Source organism: Balaenoptera acutorostrata, chromosome 5, assembly GCF_949987535.1.
Source record: "Balaenoptera acutorostrata chromosome 5, mBalAcu1.1, whole genome shotgun sequence".
Lineage (NCBI taxonomy): Eukaryota > Metazoa > Chordata > Mammalia > Artiodactyla > Balaenopteridae > Balaenoptera > Balaenoptera acutorostrata.
Window position 1 is genome coordinate 30047526 of NC_080068.1, and position 22264 is coordinate 30069789.

Genomic DNA, 22264 nt, shown 5'->3' on the forward strand with positions numbered 1-22264 from the left:
ATCTCCCTCTAAAATACATTTGGATCTATTACTCTCTGTCTCCACTGTCACTTGGAGGGTGAAGCTGTACCATTTTTTGCCCAGACAACTCCAAAAGCCTTCCCTCTGGATTCCCATTCCCTATGCAGCACCTGGAGAGAAAAACACAAACCAGATCACGATACCACCATGCTGAAACCTCTTCAAAGTCTCCCAATAGCGTTAGGATACAATCCCAAATCCTACTGTTGACAAAAATAATCAATAAACAATCTATAATAGGAATAGAAAAGAGTTTCATTTGCGCCAAACTGAGGACTATAGCCCAGAAGACAGTCTCTCAGAGACTGCTCTGGAGAAACATGGTTTTCAGTGCAGTTTTATGTCTTGTCAGAACAAAGAACATCAAATAAATCATGGATACATTCCTTCAAGTTTTCAAAAAAAAAAAACTCAAACAAACCAGATCAGCACGAACACAGTGAGTTAGTGTGGCCTTGGCCCCTGGGAAGGGAGTCTTATCATCGAACGAGTTCCAGCATTGGTGTCCCAGAAAGGGAGGCACTGAATCTTTACTTTTAACATGGACATTCTTTACTTCTGGTTAATGCACCCTTTTCTTTAAAAATTAAAGCAGATGTACAATGTATGTTTGATAGGCCACAAACAGGCTATTTTAGCATAAAATTTGAGATAACTCACGTATAACCCAGTAAGACTTCCCCATACCTCCATATGTGGACATTTCTTTCATCACTATATATGGCCTAAGAGGCTCCGCCAGATCTGACCCCTGCTGACCCTCCACCACCCAGCATTGTCTTGAGCTAGTTTCTTTCACTCACTGGGCTTGAGCCTCCTGACCTCCTCTTTTAGTCTCTGGAATGTACCAGACTCTTTCCCATCCCAGGGGCTTGCACAGGCTGCTTCCCTGCCTGGATTCCTCTGCTCCCACCCTCTATTTAATGGTCAACCCCTACTGATTCTTCTGGTCACTGTTTAATGACACCTTCAATGAGGCCTTCTTAACCCCACTCCCAATTTATATTCGGACACTTCATACTGAATATTATATGTGGTGTTTTGTGGCTGGCTTCTTTCACTTAGCATAATGTTTTTAAAGTTCATCACGTTGTAGCATGCATCAGTACTTCATTCCTTTTTATTGTAGATGAATTATTCTGTTGTATGGATACACACATTTTGTTTATCCACTCATCAGCTGGTGGACATTTGGACTGAGCCCACTTTTTGGCTATTATGAACAATGCTACCATGAACAAGCATTTGTGTGGACATATGTTTTCATTTCTCTTGGGTATATGCCTAGAGAGTGGAGTTGCCGGCTCATATGCTAATTCCATGTTTAACACTTCGGGGAAGTGACAGCGGCCCCTCTTTATGAGGAAAGGTCTAGGATTTTGCCCAGAGGGTTGCATGCCTGTCAGTGTTTGGTTGTTTCGCAAGGCCCTCACTGTTTACACCCCTCCTGTTCCTGAGTGTCTTTCCCCCTTTTTATTTGCCTCTTTTATTTTCTGCTCTGTAGATTCCAGCCCCCCAGCTGATTGTAGCCAGAACCAGGCTTTTCAACTGGTAAAAGTTATTTGTAAAACATTTTGAACTCTCTGGAGGATGGCCATTAAAGTAATAATGTTTATCTGTGGGCTAGCCACTCACAGCGCTGTTTTGTAACGAAAATCTTACTGAGTAGGAGGCTTATTTAACTTGTTTCTGAGGGTTGCAATCCTACAACATGCCATCCAGAGCCTCAGTTACCCTACTCAGAGTTTGAACGTTTTAAAGAATCACTTTGAAGTCGCTTGGTGACATTATTAGTGAACCTATATATGTAAACATATGTTGTGAGCCTGTAAAAATGTATGTAGAGTTCCCGGTGTGTGCCTGGCACATAATAATTGCTTAATAAACTGTTAGCTGCTAATTACTAAAAGTTACTCTAATGAACAATCGGTTTCTTTGAGGTAAGGATTTCAATCATTTAAAATGTCTTAACATTTTGGGGACACATTTGAGTTGTTTCAGGACACATGGAATAGTACCCTTGTTCCATCTGCCCTGACAAATTCTCCTTTGATCGTCACCCCTGCCTCGAGAAAACCACAGAGAACCTGGCATTCGTTGTCAGGTGGTTATATTTAGCATACTAAAGATCGACTCTACCTACCCAGGCAAATTTAATCTGCTGAATACAACAGAAACAACCCTTCCGTGGTTTAGACACCTTCTCCCCTCCCCCCAAGTCGTTCAGTGTGGATACACAGAAGAGTGTACGAGCAGCTGCCCGGCCCACAAGAAAATGCTCCCTGCCCTTAAAAAGCTTTCAATCTAAAGCGGAGATTTACACGCATTTTACTTTAGATGGGGACCGAGAGTGGGGAAGAAAGAGTCATGCGTGCGAGTCCATTCACAGCTCAGGGTCCGTCCCGGTTCGATGAGATAGTTGTCCATCGCTTCCCCTAGCAAGCCAGACCTAAGTTAAGTCGCCCGGCTGCGGGGATTTACAGATGCTCTGAAGACGCCCCTTCCTGGTCCCGGTCAAGTCCTCCGCTTCGGGGAGCCGACAGTGAGTCACCCCGAAGAAGGGCGCTAAGAAAAGGGGAGGCGCCCGCGCCCGGAGAAGAGCCGCGGGGCGAAATTCTAGACCGAGGAAGCCTCGGAAGGAAGAGGAGGGGCCACTGCGCGTGGGAAGAGAAGGAAGAGGCGTCTGGGGGGAGGAAGGGAGGGAAGGGAGAGAAGGAAGGAGGAAGGCGGAGGAAAGAGAAGGGGGCGAGCGGCTGGCGTGGGACGGGGCTGGGCGGAGGCGCCGGGGCAGGGCGGGCTCGCGCCTCCGGGAGGGCGTGCGGCGCGGGGGCCGGGCGGGGCGGGGCCGCGGCGCCCGAGTTTCGGCGGGGGCTGCCGGGATCGGAGCGCCGCCGGGAGCGGAGCGCTGCATTCTCGCTCGCCTCGGCGGCGCTGCTCCGCGCGGCCGGGCTCACCTCCGCGGGGCATGTCCGCGCTGCTCTCGCCGCGCGCCTGCGACTGCTAGCTTCTCGGGCGCTTCCTGCGCGCGGGGCCCCGCACCTGGCCCCGAAGCCCGGCTCTCGCTGTGCTCGCGGACCGCCGCCGTCATGGGGCTGCAGCCCCTGGAGTTCAGCGACTGCTACCTCGATAGCCCGTGGTTCCGGGAGAGGATCCGTGCCCACGAAGCGGAGCTGGAGAGGACCAACAAGTTCATCAAAGAGCTCATCAAGGACGGCAAGAACCTCATCGCGGCGACCAAAAGTAAGTGGGGACCCGGGCGCGGGCGGGCTGCGGCGCGACGAGGCCGGGAGGAGCCTCTCCCGGAGGTAGACCGACCGTCCCGCGCCCGGGGCCGGCAGCCGGAGGATCAGGAGATTGATCCGGGACCCAGAGGCCCCGGAGTCGTTCCTCCGCGGCTCCCCGAGCCGCCAGGGGCGAGTCCCCTTTCCCGTCCCTGCCCTGCGCGGCGGCCGGAGCCGGGAGCCGTGCGTGCGAGCGCGCCGCCCGCCAGCGCCGCTGCCCCGACCCGGCGCCTTGCGTTCCCCGCCGGACCCGCCCGGGGGCAGGTTCTGTTACCCCCTAGAGCTGCTCACTGTTTCTCCCGAAACAGACACATCAGTTTCACGGGTCTTGTCAAGTTCTTTTGAGAGATCACGAGACTGGGGATTCTTTGAAAACCTGCTGGGCGTTGAATTGTTCAGAAGGCCCTTAAGCCGTACGCTTTCCGTGTCATTTTCGGATCGCCTGCGACAGTCTCGTCCCGGGCCCCTTACTGTGCTCAACCCGAAAGTCCACCTGGCGTTGTGCTGCCTTCCGCACATTCCTTCCCTCCTCCTGCGCCGAGGACGGTTCAAAGATTGGGGCTTGTGAGGCTGTGCAGACAGCCTGCCCTCTGGCCCGAGCGAGCACTGCCTGCAAAGAGGGAATTTCACCCCGGTCAAGCTTAGTGCTTTCCTCCCCTCTCCTCCTCCATCTTTTAACTCGGAAGTGGCCACACAGGAGAACACAGTTAATTAGTTGATTATCTGAAGAGAGTCTTTCTAGGAGGGAGGGGGCCTGAAATTCGTGCTGAAACACTGAGCTGGCTGGAAATGGGGAGACATTAGCTTGAGTGGGGAGCTGCGCAGCCTGACCACACCTGTACCCCGGTTCTGAGGAAGCCTGGGAGCGCTCCCTTTTCCCTCTTCAAAAGACCTACCCATATAGCAGACTGGGAGAAATGCCCCGTGTCATCCCCTCCCCCCCCCTTTTGCATTAAGGAAGACGAAAACATACTGAACAGACTGTCTCAGGTACCCAGCCCAGTGCCTATTCGTTGAATGAATGAGTTGAAAGAAATATGTCTTCGTGGGAAGAATTCAGTGAGCCAGCTCTGTAATTTTGGAAGCAAGTCCCTCGACTTCTCTGGATGTTGTCCGTGGCTTCTTTTGCTTCTGTGACCTCTTTGGTGTTGCAAAACGAGGATTGGGAATCACTTTGTTTGGGACATGTGATTGGTGGGCATATTTGGTTGGTGGCTCTCCAGTGCCTTGGCATTGGGTATGTGTGTTGGGATGGAGGTGGGGAGGGGCTGTAAATATGTAGGAGTGGAGGAAGGAGGAGGAGAGAAGGGTATGCGGTGCGTGTGTGTGTGTGTGTGCGCGCACATGTGTGTATGTGTGTGTAGTGAACAGGAGAGGGAGGGCTCTCCCTCTGTAGTTTGGTCTTAACCAGCGTCACTGGGTAGGGGAGTGCCCCTTCTCTCTTACTGGCTGTAGCAGCTTCCTCTGGGACGAGGGGCATGAGGAGGGAGGCTTTGGTGTGGAGAGAGGTAGATGGCAAAGCCCATTTGGCCACTGGTAGAAAGCTATTTATGTGACTGCATATTCGCTCTTCTGCCAACAGGACACATGCCCGGTGTTCTAGCAGCAGCTAGTGCATCTGGGGGGCCAGCTGTCAGCCTTCCCCTCCAGAATGTAGACTTTCTTGAGTTTGCGAATTGGCTCCTTACTCCTTTTGATTCTTGTGCTTTACCATAGGAAACATAATTTATGCTCATCCTCTAGAGATCAACCATAAAGTGTCTCTCTTCTCGTTGTGTGTAATTAACTTAAATTCTTTTCCAGAGGAGGACAGAGATACAGCTTTAGCTCACATGCTTGTGGCAAGTTAGGGGGACCTGGCCTTTGCCCAGCTTGCCCGGTAAAGTTGACATCGAGCTCCTATCAAGACTGAGCCCTGGATGTTAAGTCAGGACACCTGGGTGTAATTCGCCTTCACAGAGCCTGGCTACAGGACAATTGGGCAGGTCATTTTTTATTTATTTATTTATTTATTATTTATTTATGGCTGTCTTGGGTCTTCGTTTCTGTGCGAGGGCTTTCTCTAGTTGCGGCAAGCGGGGGGCACTCTTCATCGCGATGCGCGGGCCTCTCACTATCGCGGCCTCTCTTGTTGCGGAGCACAGGCTCCAGACGCGCAGGCTCAGTAGTTGTGGCTCACGGGCCTAGTTGCTCCGCGGCATGTGGGATCTTCCCAGACCAGGGCTCGAACCCGTGTCCCCTGCATTGGCAGGCAGATTCTCAACCACTGCGCCATCAGGGAAGCCCAGGCAGGTCATTTTTCTGTTCAGTTTTTCTTGTCCTACTTCTTAGAGGCATCAGTAAGATTCTGCAGTGTTTGGAAATGGCTTGATTAGATCATTTGAAATTGCAGTCTAGGTCAATCGTTGGCCTAACCAGTTGAGCTTTTCTATAACATCTGAGAAAAGCTCAAGAGGTCGAGGCAGGACCTGAGATGGAGGGGGAGCTACAGAAAGGAACAATCAGCTAGGTCAGACTGATTATATTTTCAGATGTTTTGCGCTTTGTTTTGCAAAAACGGCATTTTGTGCATTTTCAGAATTGCGTGTTTAAGTGATTTCTGCTTTTAATTGCCCTGTAAGACGCCTCCTCCATGCGCTAAATACCTGTTGGATTTATGTAACTTTGATGTCTTGATGCTTTGGTTTTTTAAAAAATTTCTTAGTCGCTTGGGAATGCATAATCTCTGAAAATTATGAAAACATCCGTGCTACCAATACATTTCTAAATACAAAACTGACGACCATATTGTTACTTCTGTGTAGAATGTCTTGATGCTTTGAATAATCCACAGATATTTAAAGAAGTTGGAGGTGACTTCTGTGGGACCTGAAAGTTTATTGCTGAGTTCAGTTATGTAGCGATCAGCAAATATTTAGCATCTACAGTTTGTTAAATGTTGGGCTTGAGACACAAAGAGGAAAGAAGGTAGAGGCCCTTGGCCTTGAGATTATTGCCCTATAGTTGAATTCAGTTCAATCTAGGGAACGTGTTTGAACTCCTGCATGCATTGTGCTAAGTTCTTGAAGAAGTGAAGGATACACAGACACACATATTAAAAGATTCAGAATATTCAGTGGCAAGTTTTCTAACTTTGACAGAAACAAGAGTATGTTGTAGGTTAGAGTGGAAGTTTGGGAACTCATTGGTGTTTTAAGGAACGGATAGAACCTTGCAGAACCTTGTCAGATTGGAAACAGCTGAGAAGAAACCAGACCCCCCCCCCCGCCCCGCCCCCAACCTCCACCACCCCACCCCCCACCCCCGCTCCGTGTCTGAGGAGCATGAGAAGACCAGTTTGGCTGGAATGGCGATTTCATTTGGGGGAGTAGAATGAGATTCATGGAAAGGTCAGTTTCAGATTGTGGAAGCCATAAAAGTGGGCTTGGAATGTGGGCTTTATCCTGTGGAGAATCACTGACATAATGGGAAAGAGATGGTTTAGAGGCGGTGTGTGGTATCTGTCTGTGTGTCAGGTGATTTTGGAGATAGCAGTGGGGCTGGGGAGGGGCTGCAGAGCGGAGCGTCTGGGATCACTGATTTATGTGGTGGATTTGGAGATCATTCACTCAGTTCAGTGGAGTCTTTGTTTAAATGGTTTTATTAGCCCTTTTTCTTTTTTCACTCCTTTCCTAGAATAATCAGTGTCTTCTTTCAATACAGTTTAAACTTTTGTGAGCCTTTCGTAGGAAGTCTATGTAGTTTCAGATGCTTATGATTCATAGAAATGCATAGTCTGTTTACCAGAAACAGCAATAAGCTATATATACTTTTCTCATAATTTTTACAATTAGGTGTTCTTTTTCTTTTTTAATTAATTTATTTTATTTATTTTAATTTTTGGCTGCGTTGGGTCTTCGTTGCTGCGCGCGGGCTTTCTCTAGTTGCAGCGAGCGGGGGCTACTCTTCATTGCAGTGCTTGGGCTTCATTGCGGTGGCTTCTCTTGTTGCAGAGCACAGGCTCGAGGCGCCTGGGCTTCAGTAGCTGTGGCTCGTGGGCTCTAGAGCTGGAGGCTCAGTGGTTGTGGTGCACGGGCTTAGTTGCTCTGCAGCATGTGGGATCTTCCCAGGCCAGGGCTCGAACCTGTGTCCCCTGCATTGGCATGCAGATTCTTAACCACTGCGCCACCAGGGAAGCCCCAGTTAGGCATTCTTGGAAGAATATGTTCTGTTCTAGAGAAGGAAATATACTTTTTCAACAGATAGCCCTTACAGTTCTTAAGCACTTACATAGCTAAGTAGAAGGCTCTTTAGTAAACTTAGATTGTGTGTGTGTGTGTGTGTGTGTGTGTGTGTGTGTGTGTGTGTGTGTGTGTAAGCTGGAGGGGCCCTCATAAGTGAGCCTGCTCTCATCACAGACGTGGAGAAGGATGTTAGTGGTGGCCAGGACTTCAAGTATTTATTGTTCCAGAAACATGGTTCACATGGTAATTCATTTTGGGGAAATTTCCCAGGTTGCTCTTGCATGGAAACATAGGGAGATTCAGAAGACTTAAAAGAATTTCACTTTGTAAACTTCAGCCTCGGTCTCCTTATTTGTAAAATGGGACTGTTGCATATAGCCTTGAGGATTGAACCACATGTGCGAAAGTGTTTTTAAAACACAAGTGTGAAGCGGTTGTGTAGGCTCTATTGTTTGCCCAGCTAATATTTTTTTTCTGACAATCCAGATTTTGTTCAGGTGTCTACACCCTTTCCCAAGTGACTCATACAAAGGTGATTAGGGATCATTCTGATTAGTCTGACTCAGTGGTTCTCAATCCTGAACATGGCTGACCATTAGAACCACCTGGGGAGCTGTAAAAAACGTGCAGTTGGGATTGAGAAACACTAAACTCTAACAACGCAGCACGGTAAACCTATTTCCTGGGCTGGTAATTGGATAAATGAGGATGTATCTCAGTTCTGACCAGTGAGACATGATAGGAAGTCTGCGGGAGACTTTGGGAAAGGTTTTCTTTTGTGTGAGAGGAGACTCGTAAAAAGGGTTCTTGGCTCTTCTGTGATGTCTGGTTGTGTTGCCTGGAGCTGCTCCCGCCATCTTGGGACAGTGAGTGGAGCCAAGGTAAGGACCACTGGAGCAGAGAGGTAACTGAATCTGGGTTTTTGATGCGGTCATGGAAGCCACAGATGGTTCTGTGCCTGAAGCCTACCTCTGGATAGCTTGTTAAATGACATAAGCCAGTTTGAGTTGGGTTTCCTGCTACTTTACACCCTAATTTTGTTTTTTTTTTTGGCTGCACCACGTGGCTTGTGGGGTCTTAGTTCCCCCACCAGGGATTGAACCCGGGTCCTCGGCAGTGAAAGCGCTGAGTCCTAACCACTGGACTTCCAGGGAATTTCCAACACCCTAATTTTGATGGAGAGGTATAATTGTAAATTTTAGGCTGATACTTCGGTTAAGTGGAATTTAGAGAGGCATGGAAGTGAAATGCTATTTAAATTACAAATATAATTTTACCCCAGACGGACAAGAAGACTCGTCTATATTCTTTGCCCCAAAGAAATTACTGTGGATCCCCTACAATTCAGGGCATCACCTGGGGGTAAGTCTTCAGCTCTCACTTGGGGTTTTACTAGTGGGTTGGTCTCTAAAGCTAATGTAGATTTGCTGTGAGAAGATTTCCTATCTGGCTGGAACTGGGATGTGGACCCAGAAGGGCTCTAAAAGCTTTTATTGCTTTACTCTCTGCAGGTGGTCCTTGTCTCCATTTAGAGTAGTTCCAATTTAGGTACCTCCAGCAGCCGACCCTGTTTGTATGGAATGTTTGCTGGGTCTGTGAGTCATCTGCTGTTCTGAGTTTTCCTGCCACATTGCCTTTTCCCTGCCCTCCCATCTACTGGGGTTCCTTTGACCACCTCCTCTTCACTCTGTTTTTGAGGTAGGGGGGGACCAGGAGCATTGTTGATTTCTGGCAGAGGGAGAAGGCAGAGGAGGAGGGCATTTTTGTGTTTTAATGTTTAACATGGCTGATGAGACAGTGTAGTAGAGAAGATTAAGAGCATGCTAAGGCGCTGCCTTTCATTCACGCTGGAAACCTCAGTCACGTTGCTTAGCTTTTCTGTATCAATGTTGTCCAACAGAAAATGGAGATAATAATACTGTCTACCACGTAGGGTTGCCAGTTGGGTTGAATGAGTTCATACAAGTAAAGCATTTCTAATAAGCACTCAAACGTGGACAATCATGATGTTCTAAATTGCAGGTATATGTTTTAATATGCAGGCCCTTTTCTTGCCTGAAAGATGGCTGCTCTGGCCCAGAGACTAGCATCTAACTTTTTAGCGCTCATTACCCCTAAGAAGGTATTTGTCCAAATCATCATGACCAGCGACCAAGAAGAAAGACAAAGTGGTCAAAGTCTGGTAAGGCTTCGAAAGTTTGAATGTAGCTCAGGATGCTGGAAAATCTGGCAGGTAAGTGGATGAATCAAAGCTAAGTGGTATCTTGGGAAAATATGTCCCAGAATTTGTTTCTGAGTCACAAAGATCTGAAGGTGATGCGGAAGGTGTCACTAAGAGTGTTGGAAATCTAGCCCAGCCGTCTGCAGCTGAGACTTGAACAGGCCTCTCATTCAGGGGATTGCTAAGAAAGCCAAAGAAGGCGGGGAGAGCTCTGATCAAGGAATTGGGATGACATCGTCAGAGGCTGGAACCTGCAGATACTTAAAAATTACAATGATGCCTTTAGAAGATATTCACTTTAGTGTTTAACTTGCAGGAGACCCTAACAACCTACTGGACAGTGCTTGTATTTGCTGTGGGAAATCTACCAGGAGAAACACAAGGCAGCCAGAGACAGCCCAAAAGAGTTGTTACGTAATCCTATTTTCTGCAAGACGATACTCAAAGTCTCCTGGACAGATTCCCAAAGAAGCTGTTTTGAATTCTGACTCCAATAGCTATTTATCACCTTATGATTTTGTGTTTTTGGGGGAGGCAAGAATTATGAAGGAGGTAAAAATATTGGGTAGTCAGCTAGGTTACCGGAAGTCATGCTTAAGGTGATTGCTGACTGTATGTGGCAGTGAATAGGTCAGGTGTTTACATCTGACTATAGTTAGTAACATCTGGTGTCTTTTCTCACTTTTTAAAAGTTTGATGTTAAACATGTAGCTGTGAACACATTGCTTTATGGGATTCAGTATGGTCTTGCATTGCCTTTGATTCTACATCTTGTTTAGAGAAAACTCATTTAGTCAGGTTGGCTTTCCTTCAGGATTTGTAGGAGAGTGTTTAGAAATTTGTAGATAATAATTCTGATTAAGGGTGTCTTGGATGTTTTACTAGGTTACTTTTTAAAAAAAATATTTTATTTCCTTCGTGGCACAAATCAGTATTTTATTTTATTTTAAAATTTTATTTGTTTTGGCTGCATTGGGTTTTCGTTGCTGCGCGGGAGCTTTCTTTAGTTGCAGCGAGCGGGAGCTACTCTTTGTTGTGGTGTGCGGGCTTCTCATTGTGGTGGCTTCTCTTGTTGTGGGCTCTAGGTGTGCGGGCTTCAATAGTTGTGGTGCCCAGGCTAAGTAGTTGTGGCACGTGGGCTCAGTAGTTGTGGCACGTGGGCTTAGTGGTTGTGGCTCGCAGGCTCTAGAGCGCAGGCTCAGTAGTTGTGGCGCATGGGCTTAGTTGCTCTGCCGCATGTGGGATCTTCCTGGACCAGGGATCAAACCCATGTCCCCTGCATTGGCAGGCGGATTCTTAACCACTGCGCCACCAGGGAAGTCCCTACTAGGTTACTTTTAATGGAATTACATTTCAGAGACAAATAGACAATCACAAACTACAATAGAAAAATGTTATTTAAAATGTATATGTTAATGATTTTAATAATAGTAGCTAACTTTTATGTATTTATTTTTATTTTAAATAAATTTATTTATTTATTTACTTTTGGCTGTGTTGGTTCTTCGTTGCTGTGCTCAGGCTTTCTGTAGTTGTGGAAAGCAGGGGCTACTCTTCGTTGCGGTGGGCAGGCTTCTCATTGTGGTGGCTTCTCTTATTGCCGAGCACGGGCTCAGTAGTTGTGGCTCACGGGCTCTAGAGCACAGGCGCAGTAGTTGTGGCGCATGGGCTTAGTTGCTCTGTGGCATGTGGGATCTTCCCGCACCAGGGCTCGAACTTGTGTCCCCTGCATTGGCAGGTGGATTCTTAACCACTGCACCACCAAGGAAGTCCCAGCTAACTTTTATTAAGCATTTACAGTTTGCTTTACTTTGTAGTAAATTCTATTATTTAATGTGAAGACTTCCTTATTGAGGTATGTTGTTATTTACACCTTGTTACAGATTCGGAAACTGAATTTAGAGAGGTTAGCAGCTTGTTCCAGTCACACAGTTTGTCAGTGGTGGAGCTGGAACGTAAACCCACATTTGTCTGACTCCAAAACCCTTAACCACAATAATAAGCTGTCCTTGTAAAGAGATGTAAGTGCGGTCTTCTGTTAGGGGAAGTTATTACGATAAATCCTGGCTATCTGGCAAGTGTGTACATTTCACAGTCTGGTTAGGAGACTGTTCTTGTTAGTTCAGCCCAAGGACCATGATTTAAAATTTAAGGCCACCTGGGATGGTTACTGTAAATAAAACTGATTGTTAATTTGTGCAGTAAGTGTAGATATTCAGAGATTGGGTTGATTTAGGATGAATTACTAGGTGCAGACATTCACTCAAAAAAGTATCATTTCCTTCCTTCAGTCTCTCTCCCTGTCTCTCTTTTTTTTCTTTTTTAGTTCCCCAACCAGGGATCAAACCCACGCCCCCTGCAGTGGAAGCATGGAGTCTTAACTGCTGGACCGCCAGGGAAGTCCCCTCTCTTCCTGTGTCTTCATCTTCATCTCTCCCCCCCTCTTAGTGTCTCTTTTACTCTCCATCCTTCATCCCACCCTTTAGAAGAGTAAATTTTAATTTTGTTCTCGTATCTTCGTATTAGGCTTTTTCCTCTACAGAAAATTTAAGTTGTTTTAGAACAATAAACCAATACAAAGAATCTCATAATCATCTCTGTATTTGCCTCTCAGCTTAGAAATAAAAGCTTCCTGTCTGCCTCTTCCCAGTAGCACCCTTTCTAATAGGGAACCTGTTCTTTTCCCCAAGAGGTGCAACTGTCTCAAATCTGGTGTATATTATTCCCAGACGTTTTAATGCATCTGTACACATTCCTGAATAATAGATAGTATGTTTTGCATGGTTTTAGACTTTAATGGATTCATACACTATTTGGTTTTCTGCAGTTTCTTTTCTTCCCTCAAGATACTTGTGAGATTTATCCATGTGGACACATGTAGCTCTATTTCATTGAGTTCAACATCTTTTTCCTACGAGTGGCATTTGAAAAGACTTGGTTAATTGATGGTATGTAGATGTTATATAAAGAACTTAAGATGTTTTATGATGTACCTTATTTCCATGCATTTTTTGGATTGTGAAACAATGTATTTAGAGAATTTATTCAATATAAAAGCCTTGTAATTAATTTTATAAGCTTTAAAACACTAGCTTTGACAACAATCTATAGATAAGGAATCCATAAATTTTAAAGACATTTAGTACAAGTTCTGTTTGATATTTAATGTTATCAGCTTGGCATGGGTAATCAGAGCAAACCAGTTTAACTTTCAGGATTGGAAGAAATAAGTGGTCTGAGTCACAAAACATCTTCAAGGGCCTTTTTGCCTCATTGAAATTAGATTTCCAGTATTAGCATATAGAGAAGAAAATGATATCTTCATAAACACAGTGCTTGTTAAGTACTCTGGAAGCCGTCAGTCTAGTTAGGTCAGATGAACATGATTTTTAGGCAGGGATTGGTTGGTATTTTGTGATAGGCTTCTATGCAAACAGCCTGTTGATTTAATTACCCTAATGTAGGAAATGTAGGAACATAATTTATAGACTTGCCAAGGGGATGCTTTTGTAATGAGAAAGCCTTGACACCCTTCTCTTTAAACAGACAAGCAGGCACGCTGAAAAAACCCCTGACACTTTACATTCTAAGGGCAGGCATCTCTCTAAGGCCCAAGATCTGCTGGGATCACTGCTGGATGCTGCTGATAGGCCTGCCTCCCTGGTCAGACCAGAATTTCCTCCCTGTGTTTCCTGAGGAAGCTGTTAATCCTATGCCACTAGATATTTCAACGGGGAGTATGAGTTCTCCTTTTCGTTGCCCAGTTCACCGCAGGCACTGTCTGCCCTTGGGTCCCGAGGTCCCATCATCGTCTGGTAGTGAGTCATGATGAGGTGTGTGGCTGGAGGAAAAATCAGTTTGGCTGGGAGATGTCACCTCTGGTCTGAACACTGGATATATTTAATACTCTCTCTTAAAAAAAATTTTTTTTTTTTTTTTTTAATCTCTGACTATAAAGTTAGCTGCTCCACTTATTAGGTGACCTTGGGCAAGTTACTGAAACCCTCAGTGGCTAATTTTCTGTTTCTTCGTTAGTAAAATGGAGATACTAAGAACTCTATCTCAAGGGGTAGTGGTACTTAATCCTCATGTTACTTACTGAAAGATCTTAGAACTCTCCCGGGCCCATGGTAGGTGCCGTAATTATCATCATCCTCACCACCATCATCATCGTTATCACCACTACCGCCATCATCTCATCACCACCATCATCATCATTGTCCGAAGAGCACTATCCTGACTTCCTTTGGTTGAATTTGAGTACAGTTGTGGCTTTACCCGTAGTGCCAGTAGAAATAATCTGTGAACATGTTCTTGCCTCTCTTTGAAGCTAACAATATTTTGAAGTGCAGGGATGGTGCAGGCCTTTCATTAAACAGGAGAAACTATCTGTAGAAATCCAGCATATTACTGAAGATCTTTGCTTGAAAGTTTTGGAAACAAAGCCAAAAAAAAGTACAAGGGAGCCGAGTATCGTTGACGTGTTGTTACTCGTATTTGAGAATCTGGCAGATAGTACTTCTGTCACTGTGACAGATAGTTTTGTTTTTCTTTTGTGAAATGCAGGTCAAAGGCAGCACAGCCAAAATATTAAAGATCATGGTCTTTGAAGTTACATCTACTTACTGTGTGACCTTGGGCAACTTGCTTAACTTCTTTGTGCCTTAATTTCCTTGTCTGTAAAATGTGGATAGTAATTTTATCTCCCTGAATGTTGCTACGATGAAATTAGTTATTTGTAAAGCACTTAAAAAAACAGCCTGATCCATAGTGAGCCCTATATGTGTTTGTTAAGTCTTGGAAAAAAATTTTAAAAAATCTGTTTACTATATAGTCGTCACTGTGATAATCTCATGTACGACAGTGGGGGAGAGGTGTCATCCCAAGTCATTGAACTCAACCTATTGAGTTGCTAGAGGATAAGCAGTGAAAAGAGACCTTTTATATATGGGTGCAGAAGGTAGAGTTCTAATGGGGAGAGACAAGATTAATTAAGCACTGTCATTCACACCACTGTGTGAGAATGGAGAATGGGATGCTGTGGCCGTAGTTAACAGGACTAACTAGTTGAGGGTGTCAAGGAAGACTTCAAGAAATTGGTAACTTCTATGGGACTTCCCTGGCGGTCCAGTGGTTAAGACTCCGGGTTTCCAGTGCAGGGGGCGCGAGTTCGATCCCTGATCAGGGAACTAAGATCCTGCGTACCACGCGGCGTGGCCAAAAAAAAAAATCTGAGACCAGAAGGAAGGCTAGGACTAGCTTTCTGCGCTGAGGGTAGGGAGTAAGGATGCTCCGAGCACGGTGAAATGCACGCGGGAGGCCGTGGAGGCCAGAGCCAAAACATGTGGTTGCAGGAGCAGCACAGATGGGTCCGGGCGGGAAGAGGGGGCTACGGAGGGGGCAGGTGCTGTGTTGGGAAGGCCTGGTGAGGCCCGCCTCAGGGTCAGGAACTACAAAATTTATTCAAAGGACAGTGGGAAGCCATTGCGACCTTTTGAGCAGGGGATTGGCATCATCTGACTCACATTTTAGAAAGCCTTCCCAGACTGTGGTTGGGAGAATGGATTTGAGGACAGCAGGCCTGGAGGGTGGGTCCTCACTCACCCAGGCCAGAGACTTTGGTGGAAGAGGCAGATTCTCCAGGAGTCAGGATTCAGAGGCTGCGGGCTTTGGTGGGTGCTTGGGTGTAGGGGCCGAGGAAGGAGGTGTCCAAGACGATTCCTGGGTTCCTGGCCTGGGCAGAGAGTGCTGGGTGCTGAGGTAGTCCAGCCAGAGGAACGGGTTTTGTGGGAGTGAAGATGTGTTTTTGGTTGGGGCTGTGTGGAGGCGGAGGTGCTTCTGGGCTATCCAGTGGATGTGTTCGGGAGTTTGTTTCTTTTATGAGTGTGCACTGCAGAACAGGGAACACAGGTGAAGATTCTGGGGACACAGCATAGAGATAGGAAATGACACCAGGCAACTGGATAGCAAACCAGCTGGAGAGAAAATGTAGACGAAGAGGCAGGATGGCTCAGGGCAGATCCTGGAGAACAGAACTTTTAAGGGATGGGTAGAGGAAGAGGTTGATAAAGAAATTTGACAGCAGTAGCCATTGAGAGGGAGGGAGGGAGGGGGTGGGAAAGCCCGGAGAGGGTTTCACAAGTTAAGGAGAAAGATTGTTTCAGAAAGTAGGAGGGAGCAGACAAGGTCATGCTACAGAGAAGTCAGGTCCCAGGAGTCCAGATGACACTGCGTTAGCAAGACAGTGTCATTGGCACTCCTATGTATAAACTAGGTTACTAATAAGGACCTACTGTATAGCACAGGGAACTCTACTCAATACTCTGTAATGGCCTAGATGGGAAAAGAATCTTAGAAAAAGAAAGAGAGGATATACATATATGTATAACTGATTCACTTTGCTGTACAGCAGAAACTAACACAACATTGTAAATCAACTGTATGCCAATAAAAATTAAAACAAAACAAAACAACAGCAGAAAGACAGTGTCGTGGGTAATGAGTGGGAGATTAGTTTGTGGCACGGCAGGGATGGAGCCTGATGGCCCAGGGTGGAGAAGAGGGTGCCTGGAAAATAAATGAGCCTGTGGTGAGGCAGTTCTTCCAAGCTATTGGCTAATTGGTGAGATTTGAACACACTGATTACGTGTCCAACAGAGAGGAGGAGATGGAAGATTCAGGGAATATTCTAGCATATACACAGGGCTTCTGAATAGCATAGTAGGTGGGATTCAGATTCCAGGTGGAGGGGGGGACACATCTACTTCAGTAACAGGAGGGGTGGAAAGGATGGGTGCACACCCAGGTCCATTTGTAGCTTTGTGTCAGGACATAGAGGAAATGAGGAACTGATGGATTTATTTTGTCTGTGAGGTAGACAGCAAGGTGGTTTTCAGTAATGAATTCTGTTTTAATTTCTGCCTTACCACGTTCTTTTTCCGCTTAATAAGTGATACATGACTTGCAAAAGTTTTGTCTGTTTGAATCGGGTGGGATGGAATATAGATGTTAAAAGAGAAGAAGTGGTGAGAGGTGAGTGGGGAGAAAAAGTAGGAATAAAATGTCTGGAAAAACAGTCTTGGGACTTCCGTGGTGGTCCAGCGGTTAAGACTCCACGCTTCCCCTGTAGGGGGCGCAGGTTCGATCCCTGGTCGGGGAACTAGGATCCCGCATGCTGCATGGCATGGCCCCCCCGCACCCCCCCCCCCAAAAACCCCAAAAAACAAAAAGCAGTCCTCAAGACACCAAGACATGCATCTATTTCAGAGTTTGTTCTGCTGGCACTTCAGGTCGAATACTTTATTCAAACAATCTTTAATCTTGGTTTTTAAAAAAAGTATTCAATGAAGATGGCTTTTTTCTTTTTCACTGAGGGACACTGCTGACGTTTCGGTTTGCTCTCAGTGGAATTGTGCTGGTTCTCTTTGGGTGTTTGCAGAGAAGAAGTTTCTCTTGGCCACATCGGAGAAGAGATTCCAGGACTTCTGGTTCAGAAGAGAACCTGTAAGAGTTAAAGGTGTAGCCATTATCAGCGATCTACACCAGCGCTCCCCAGCCTTTTTGGCACCAGGGACCGGTTTCGTGGAAGACAGTTTTTCCGCGACTGGGGCGGGGATGGTTTTGGGATGCTTGAAGCATGTTACTCTTATTGTGCACTTTATTTCTATTATTATGTTGTAATATATAATGAAATAATTATACAACTCACCATAATGCTGACAGGAGGCGGAGCTCAGGCAGCAACGCGAGCGATGGGGAGCGGCTGTAAATACAGATGAAGCTTTGCCCGCTCTCCCACCGCTCACCTCCTGCTGTGCAGCCCGGTTCCTAACAGGCCACGGACCGGTACTGGTCTGCGGCCCAGGGGTTGGGGACCCCCTGATCTAAACATATAATATCTTTTCGTCCTCTTTTCTAGCTAACTACTTAGTTAGGTTCTAACTAGTTTAAGAAACAATTCATGGCCGTCCTCTTCCCTCTGGCTCCGGATGCACTGGCTGTGAGCACCCGGCACCTTCAAGGACGGGAATCATGCAGACGTTCAAGTTCTTCACTGGGAGGGATTCTAGGACTTAGCAGAGGAGTTCATAGCCTGTGTCCCTACAGCTAGAGTTGGTGGCCTGTTCTTGTGGAAGGCAATAGGATAGGGTTCAGATTAATTCTGGTTGTTTTTTTTTTTTTTTGACAGTTCAGATTTTGGCATAAGACATCCTGCATATCCTCATGCATTGCCTTCAGTTGCAAGTGAGAGAAACCCAGCTAAAACTAGTTGAAGCAAAAAAGAGACTTTCTGGCTTGCATGAGTGAAGTCTCGGGAGTGGGGTTGCTTTGGATACACTGGCATCCAAGGGTTCAAGCGATGTCATCAGGTCTCTCTTTTTGCATCGCTAGCGTTTCCTGCAATTGGCTTGACCCCGATGGGCACTCTTTCCACGGTGGTGATCGCTTAAGGTTACTTACATCTTTCTCATTGCTCTGGGGATTCCAGAGAACAGTGACTCCTTTTCCTTAGAGCAGTTGTTCTCAATCAGATGGTTTTGTGATGTCCTGGAGACGCTTTTGGTTGTCATAATTGGGAGGTGCTGCTGGCATCTAGCGGGTAGAGGCCAACGTTGCCATGTGGCTGAACACCCTACGATGCACAGGACCAGACACCCCCCCCCCCCCGCCCCCCCAACCTCCCAAGAACGATCTAGCTCAGAGCTAATTGCACTAAGGCTGAGAAACCCTGCCTTAGACATAGAAACACCACATAGTTTATATCAGAATACTTTTGGGGGTAAAGTTATGCTGGGACCACGGGCATAAACTGGTCTTGTCCTGGGTGAACCTGAACAGGTGGTGGCCCTCCTTGAAGGTCCATCAGTCCTGGGTCACTTGTTCAGCCTGGACCCATCACTGAGTGTGGCAGATGGGATGCCTTGGCCAGCCTGAATTGCGTGCCTACCACGGGGGAGAAGAAGCAGGTGACGAGTGATGTCTGCCTCACTGGAACGCCAAGGGTCCCAACAAGGGATGTGCAGAACATAGAAAAAAGCTGTCCAGCGTGCATTTTTTTGAAGCTTCCTCTAAGTTCTTTTTTAAAAAATTTAGTTATTATTTATTTATTTTTATTGTAGTTTTACAGTGTTGTGTTTGTTTCAGGTGTACAGCAAAGTGTTTCAGTTATACATATATATCTTTTCTCTTTTTTTTCTTTTTTTCTTTTTATTGGAGTACAGTTGTTTTACAATGTTGTATTTTGTTTTTTCGATTCTTTTCCCTTACAGGTTATTACAAAATATTGAGTGTAGTTCGCTGTGCTATACAGTAGGTTCTTGTTGGGAACATGCATTTTGGAAAGCAGCTTTACTAGACCTGTTTTTGTCCAGGCCTAGGGGCCACATGTGGCAAAGGACTCTGTGAGATTAGCGAGTCCAGATAAGGAAGGCTTCTCTTTTTTCCTGTGGTTTGGTTGATTCATTTTAACCAAAATAGAGAAGGAGGGGAGAGATGAGAGGGTGGAAACGAAGACTCTGGTCTGTGAAGCTCGTCTGGATACAAAATCGAGGTTGTTGATTCACTGCAGTGCTTAGTGTCTGTGCCGTACAGTATTTAACCTCTGAGCTATGGAGTAGCTCAGACGCTTGTGATCATTGTGGAAAAAGCTGGAAGTAGTTAACGTTTATAACATCTTAACTTGTTAGAGCTCAAGAAAATATTTTAAAAACTAAATAGTGATTTTATGGCTTAATTTAGATTTCTGACACAGTGTTCCTGTTTAATTTTGGAGAAATATTGTTAAGAAAAACTGATCCTTGTGAGTGTAATTCATCTGGCAGAGTGGATTGAGTAATTTTATGTTCTTTTTCCTTTTAAACAAACAAAATACTTGAACAGAAATGAGAGCAGATTTTAAAAATTTCTAATTTTCTATATTCCTGGCTTCATTTTAAGTTTGAAATCAATTGAGAAATCCTATAAGCACCTAGAAGAGTTGTCCAAATAAGTTTATTTTCTTCTGAAATTGTATGATAGTCCCTGGAAATGCTTTCCTTGTCTCTGTTTTATTGTGTATGCTGGATAGTATCAAAAGCAAGGATTCGAAAGTAGGTAAGTGACCTGTTTGGACTATTTTCTTTTCATTCATAGTGTAGGGGAATTGAGATGGTTAAATTAAATACTTATGATGTGAGCTCTGAAATCTTTTAGAATTGACTGCTATGTCTTAATTGATATTGTCTAAAAGGCTTGCAAATTAACCTGGTAATGAGCAGTCCTATGTCCAGAAACTGGATGTATCACTTAACCACAGTTAAGTTTTTTTTGTTGTTGTTGCTATACGATGGTTCAGTGCCTTTTGGCAGTGTCTACAGGGTGTCTGTAGGACTGATTTATCTTGACAGTCATCGAACCAAAAAGGTTTTAAAAAGTGCTTCTTTGTCCAGAGAACAAAGAGGCAACTTTAGTAAAGACCTTCACATTTTGTGACTTGGAAGCTTTCATTTCCAAAAGCTTTAAAGCTGAAAGTAGAGCTTTGAGTAAACACACTTGCTCAGTTTAATGTCTGCAGCGAGAGCACAGCAGAGGAGTGGAGAGGGAGTTAGTTCCATGGTGGCAGCTAGTGCATCAGTGAGACTTTGACCTTTGGAGGGCACCTTGGAGTGAAGCCTGCTAGATTGTGGCATGGTTAATGCATGTGAACCCAAACCCAGAGTTTACATTAGGAAGAAAATTTGGAATGGAATGGAATGCACATTCAGCTCTGTGGGCTTACGTGTGTGTGTGTGTGTGTGTATGTGTGTATATAATCTAATCACACTTTAGATGTAACTAAACCATGTTTATTATTTAAGAAGCATCAGTGATGATTCCTTTAAAGTGTGAAGTCATCTCCCAACCTATGTTTTTGTGTATGTGAATATCCATTTAATTTTTTTTCCTTTTATTATTGAAATATAGTTGATTTATAATGTTTCAGGTATACAGCAAAGTGATTGTTATATCAGATTCTTTTCCATTATCAGTTATTACAAGATACTGAATATAGTTCCCTGTGCTATACAGTAAATCCTTGTCGTCTACCTATTTTATATATAGTAGTGTGTATCTGTTAATCTCATACTCCCAATTTATCCCACCCCCTTCCCCTTTGGTAACCCTAAGTTTGTTTTTGATGTCTGTGAGTCTATTTCTGTTTTGTATATAAGTTCATTTGTATCCTTTTTTTAGATTCCACATATAAGTGATATCATATGATGTTTATCTTTCTCTGACTTAATTCACTTACATGATAATCTCTGGGTCCATCCTTGTTGCTGCAAATGGCATTATTTCATTCTTTCTTTATGGCTGAGTAGTATTCCATTGTATATATGTGCCACATCTTCTTTATCCATTCCTCTGTTGATGGACATTTAGCTTGCTTTTCTGTCTTGGCTATTGTAAACAGTGTGTGAATATCCATTTTTCTATCTTGGATTTGGTTAAATGGAGGTGCATATAAAATATCTTCAATTTGAAACAGCAATGAGTAGATTACTACAATCTCAAATTAGAAGTGTTAGATTTTATTTTCATTTGCCTCATAATCTACTTATGAGTTTAGCTATTGGTAAACATTATCTGAGATGTACTAACACAAAGTTTAAGTTTCCTATGATAATAGTAGTGGTTGTTGTAGAAGTAGCAGTTAATAGGGTTTTAAAAATTTTTATTATTTTTTTTAACACCATGTAAGGGGACAAACCTTTACATTAATTAACATTGACTTCTCACAACAGTCCTATTTGGTAATTACTCTGACAGGACACATCATTTTGCAGTTTAGGAACCTGGGTTTAGGTTGGTTTAGTTACTTGCCCAAGGGGCACTTGCCTGGAAAGCTGTGTGGCCCCCGCCTGTTTCACACTCTCTCTGAAGCCTTTAGTTTTCTAGAAGAGCATATATTATTGCCGTTGATACAGTATGTATTTCACAAGCTTTGTTTGTGGTAGTATCTTGTGTAAAGCCATGGGGGAGAGGGTGTTATGTCTGTAGAGCGTACTTTAGGAAATTTAAAAATTTTCCATGCAGGTGATAGAAACTTCCTTTAAGCTATTAAAAGTCACAGGAAAGGAAGTCATTTTCAGATGATCTGGAATAGTGGCGGTATGATTCTACTTGTATTGCACAAAATGAAAAAGATCGCTGTTGCTTGCTTTTTAGCCAAAGCAGAATTTAAAGAGTAATGTCATTGTTAACGACCCAAAGGGCTCATTGGGTTTGAATGGTGCTGACAGCTTGTTATGCCATTTTCAGCTTCCATGTCTTATCACTGATAGGCAAAGGCCTGTAGGATTTCTCTCTTTAAAGGAAAACACTTGCCTTTGTTTTGCGGAATGGATGCTTTGCTGTCAGTGCCAGTTTGGACCTTTGCTTTAATTTGCTGCTTATTTTATGTCCCCAAACTGTACTGCCATTTAATTTTCTTCACAAATAGCCATTCCCTTTCTTTCTAGATGTATTTTCATTCTTTCTGCTGATGATATTCTGAATAT

General features: G+C 44.7%; 1 protein-coding gene across 3 annotated transcripts in view; it reads left to right on the forward strand.

The window, feature by feature from the left end:
- The first annotated feature begins 2825 nt into the window (after positions 1-2825).
- Positions 2826-22264, forward strand: part of ARHGAP10 (Rho GTPase activating protein 10) — a 337610-nt gene continuing 318171 nt past the window's right edge. Inside the window, exon 1 of one of the 3 annotated variants that reach the window (XR_009008363.1) lies at positions 2826-3261. Coding sequence is in view for 2 of the 3 variants with exons in the window: in XM_057546891.1 (XP_057402874.1) it covers positions 3108-3261 (154 nt within the window). In the remaining variant the exon portion in view is untranslated. The remainder of the gene's footprint in view (positions 3262-22264) is intronic. The other 2 variants (XM_057546891.1, XM_057546890.1) reach the window with 2 other exon arrangements.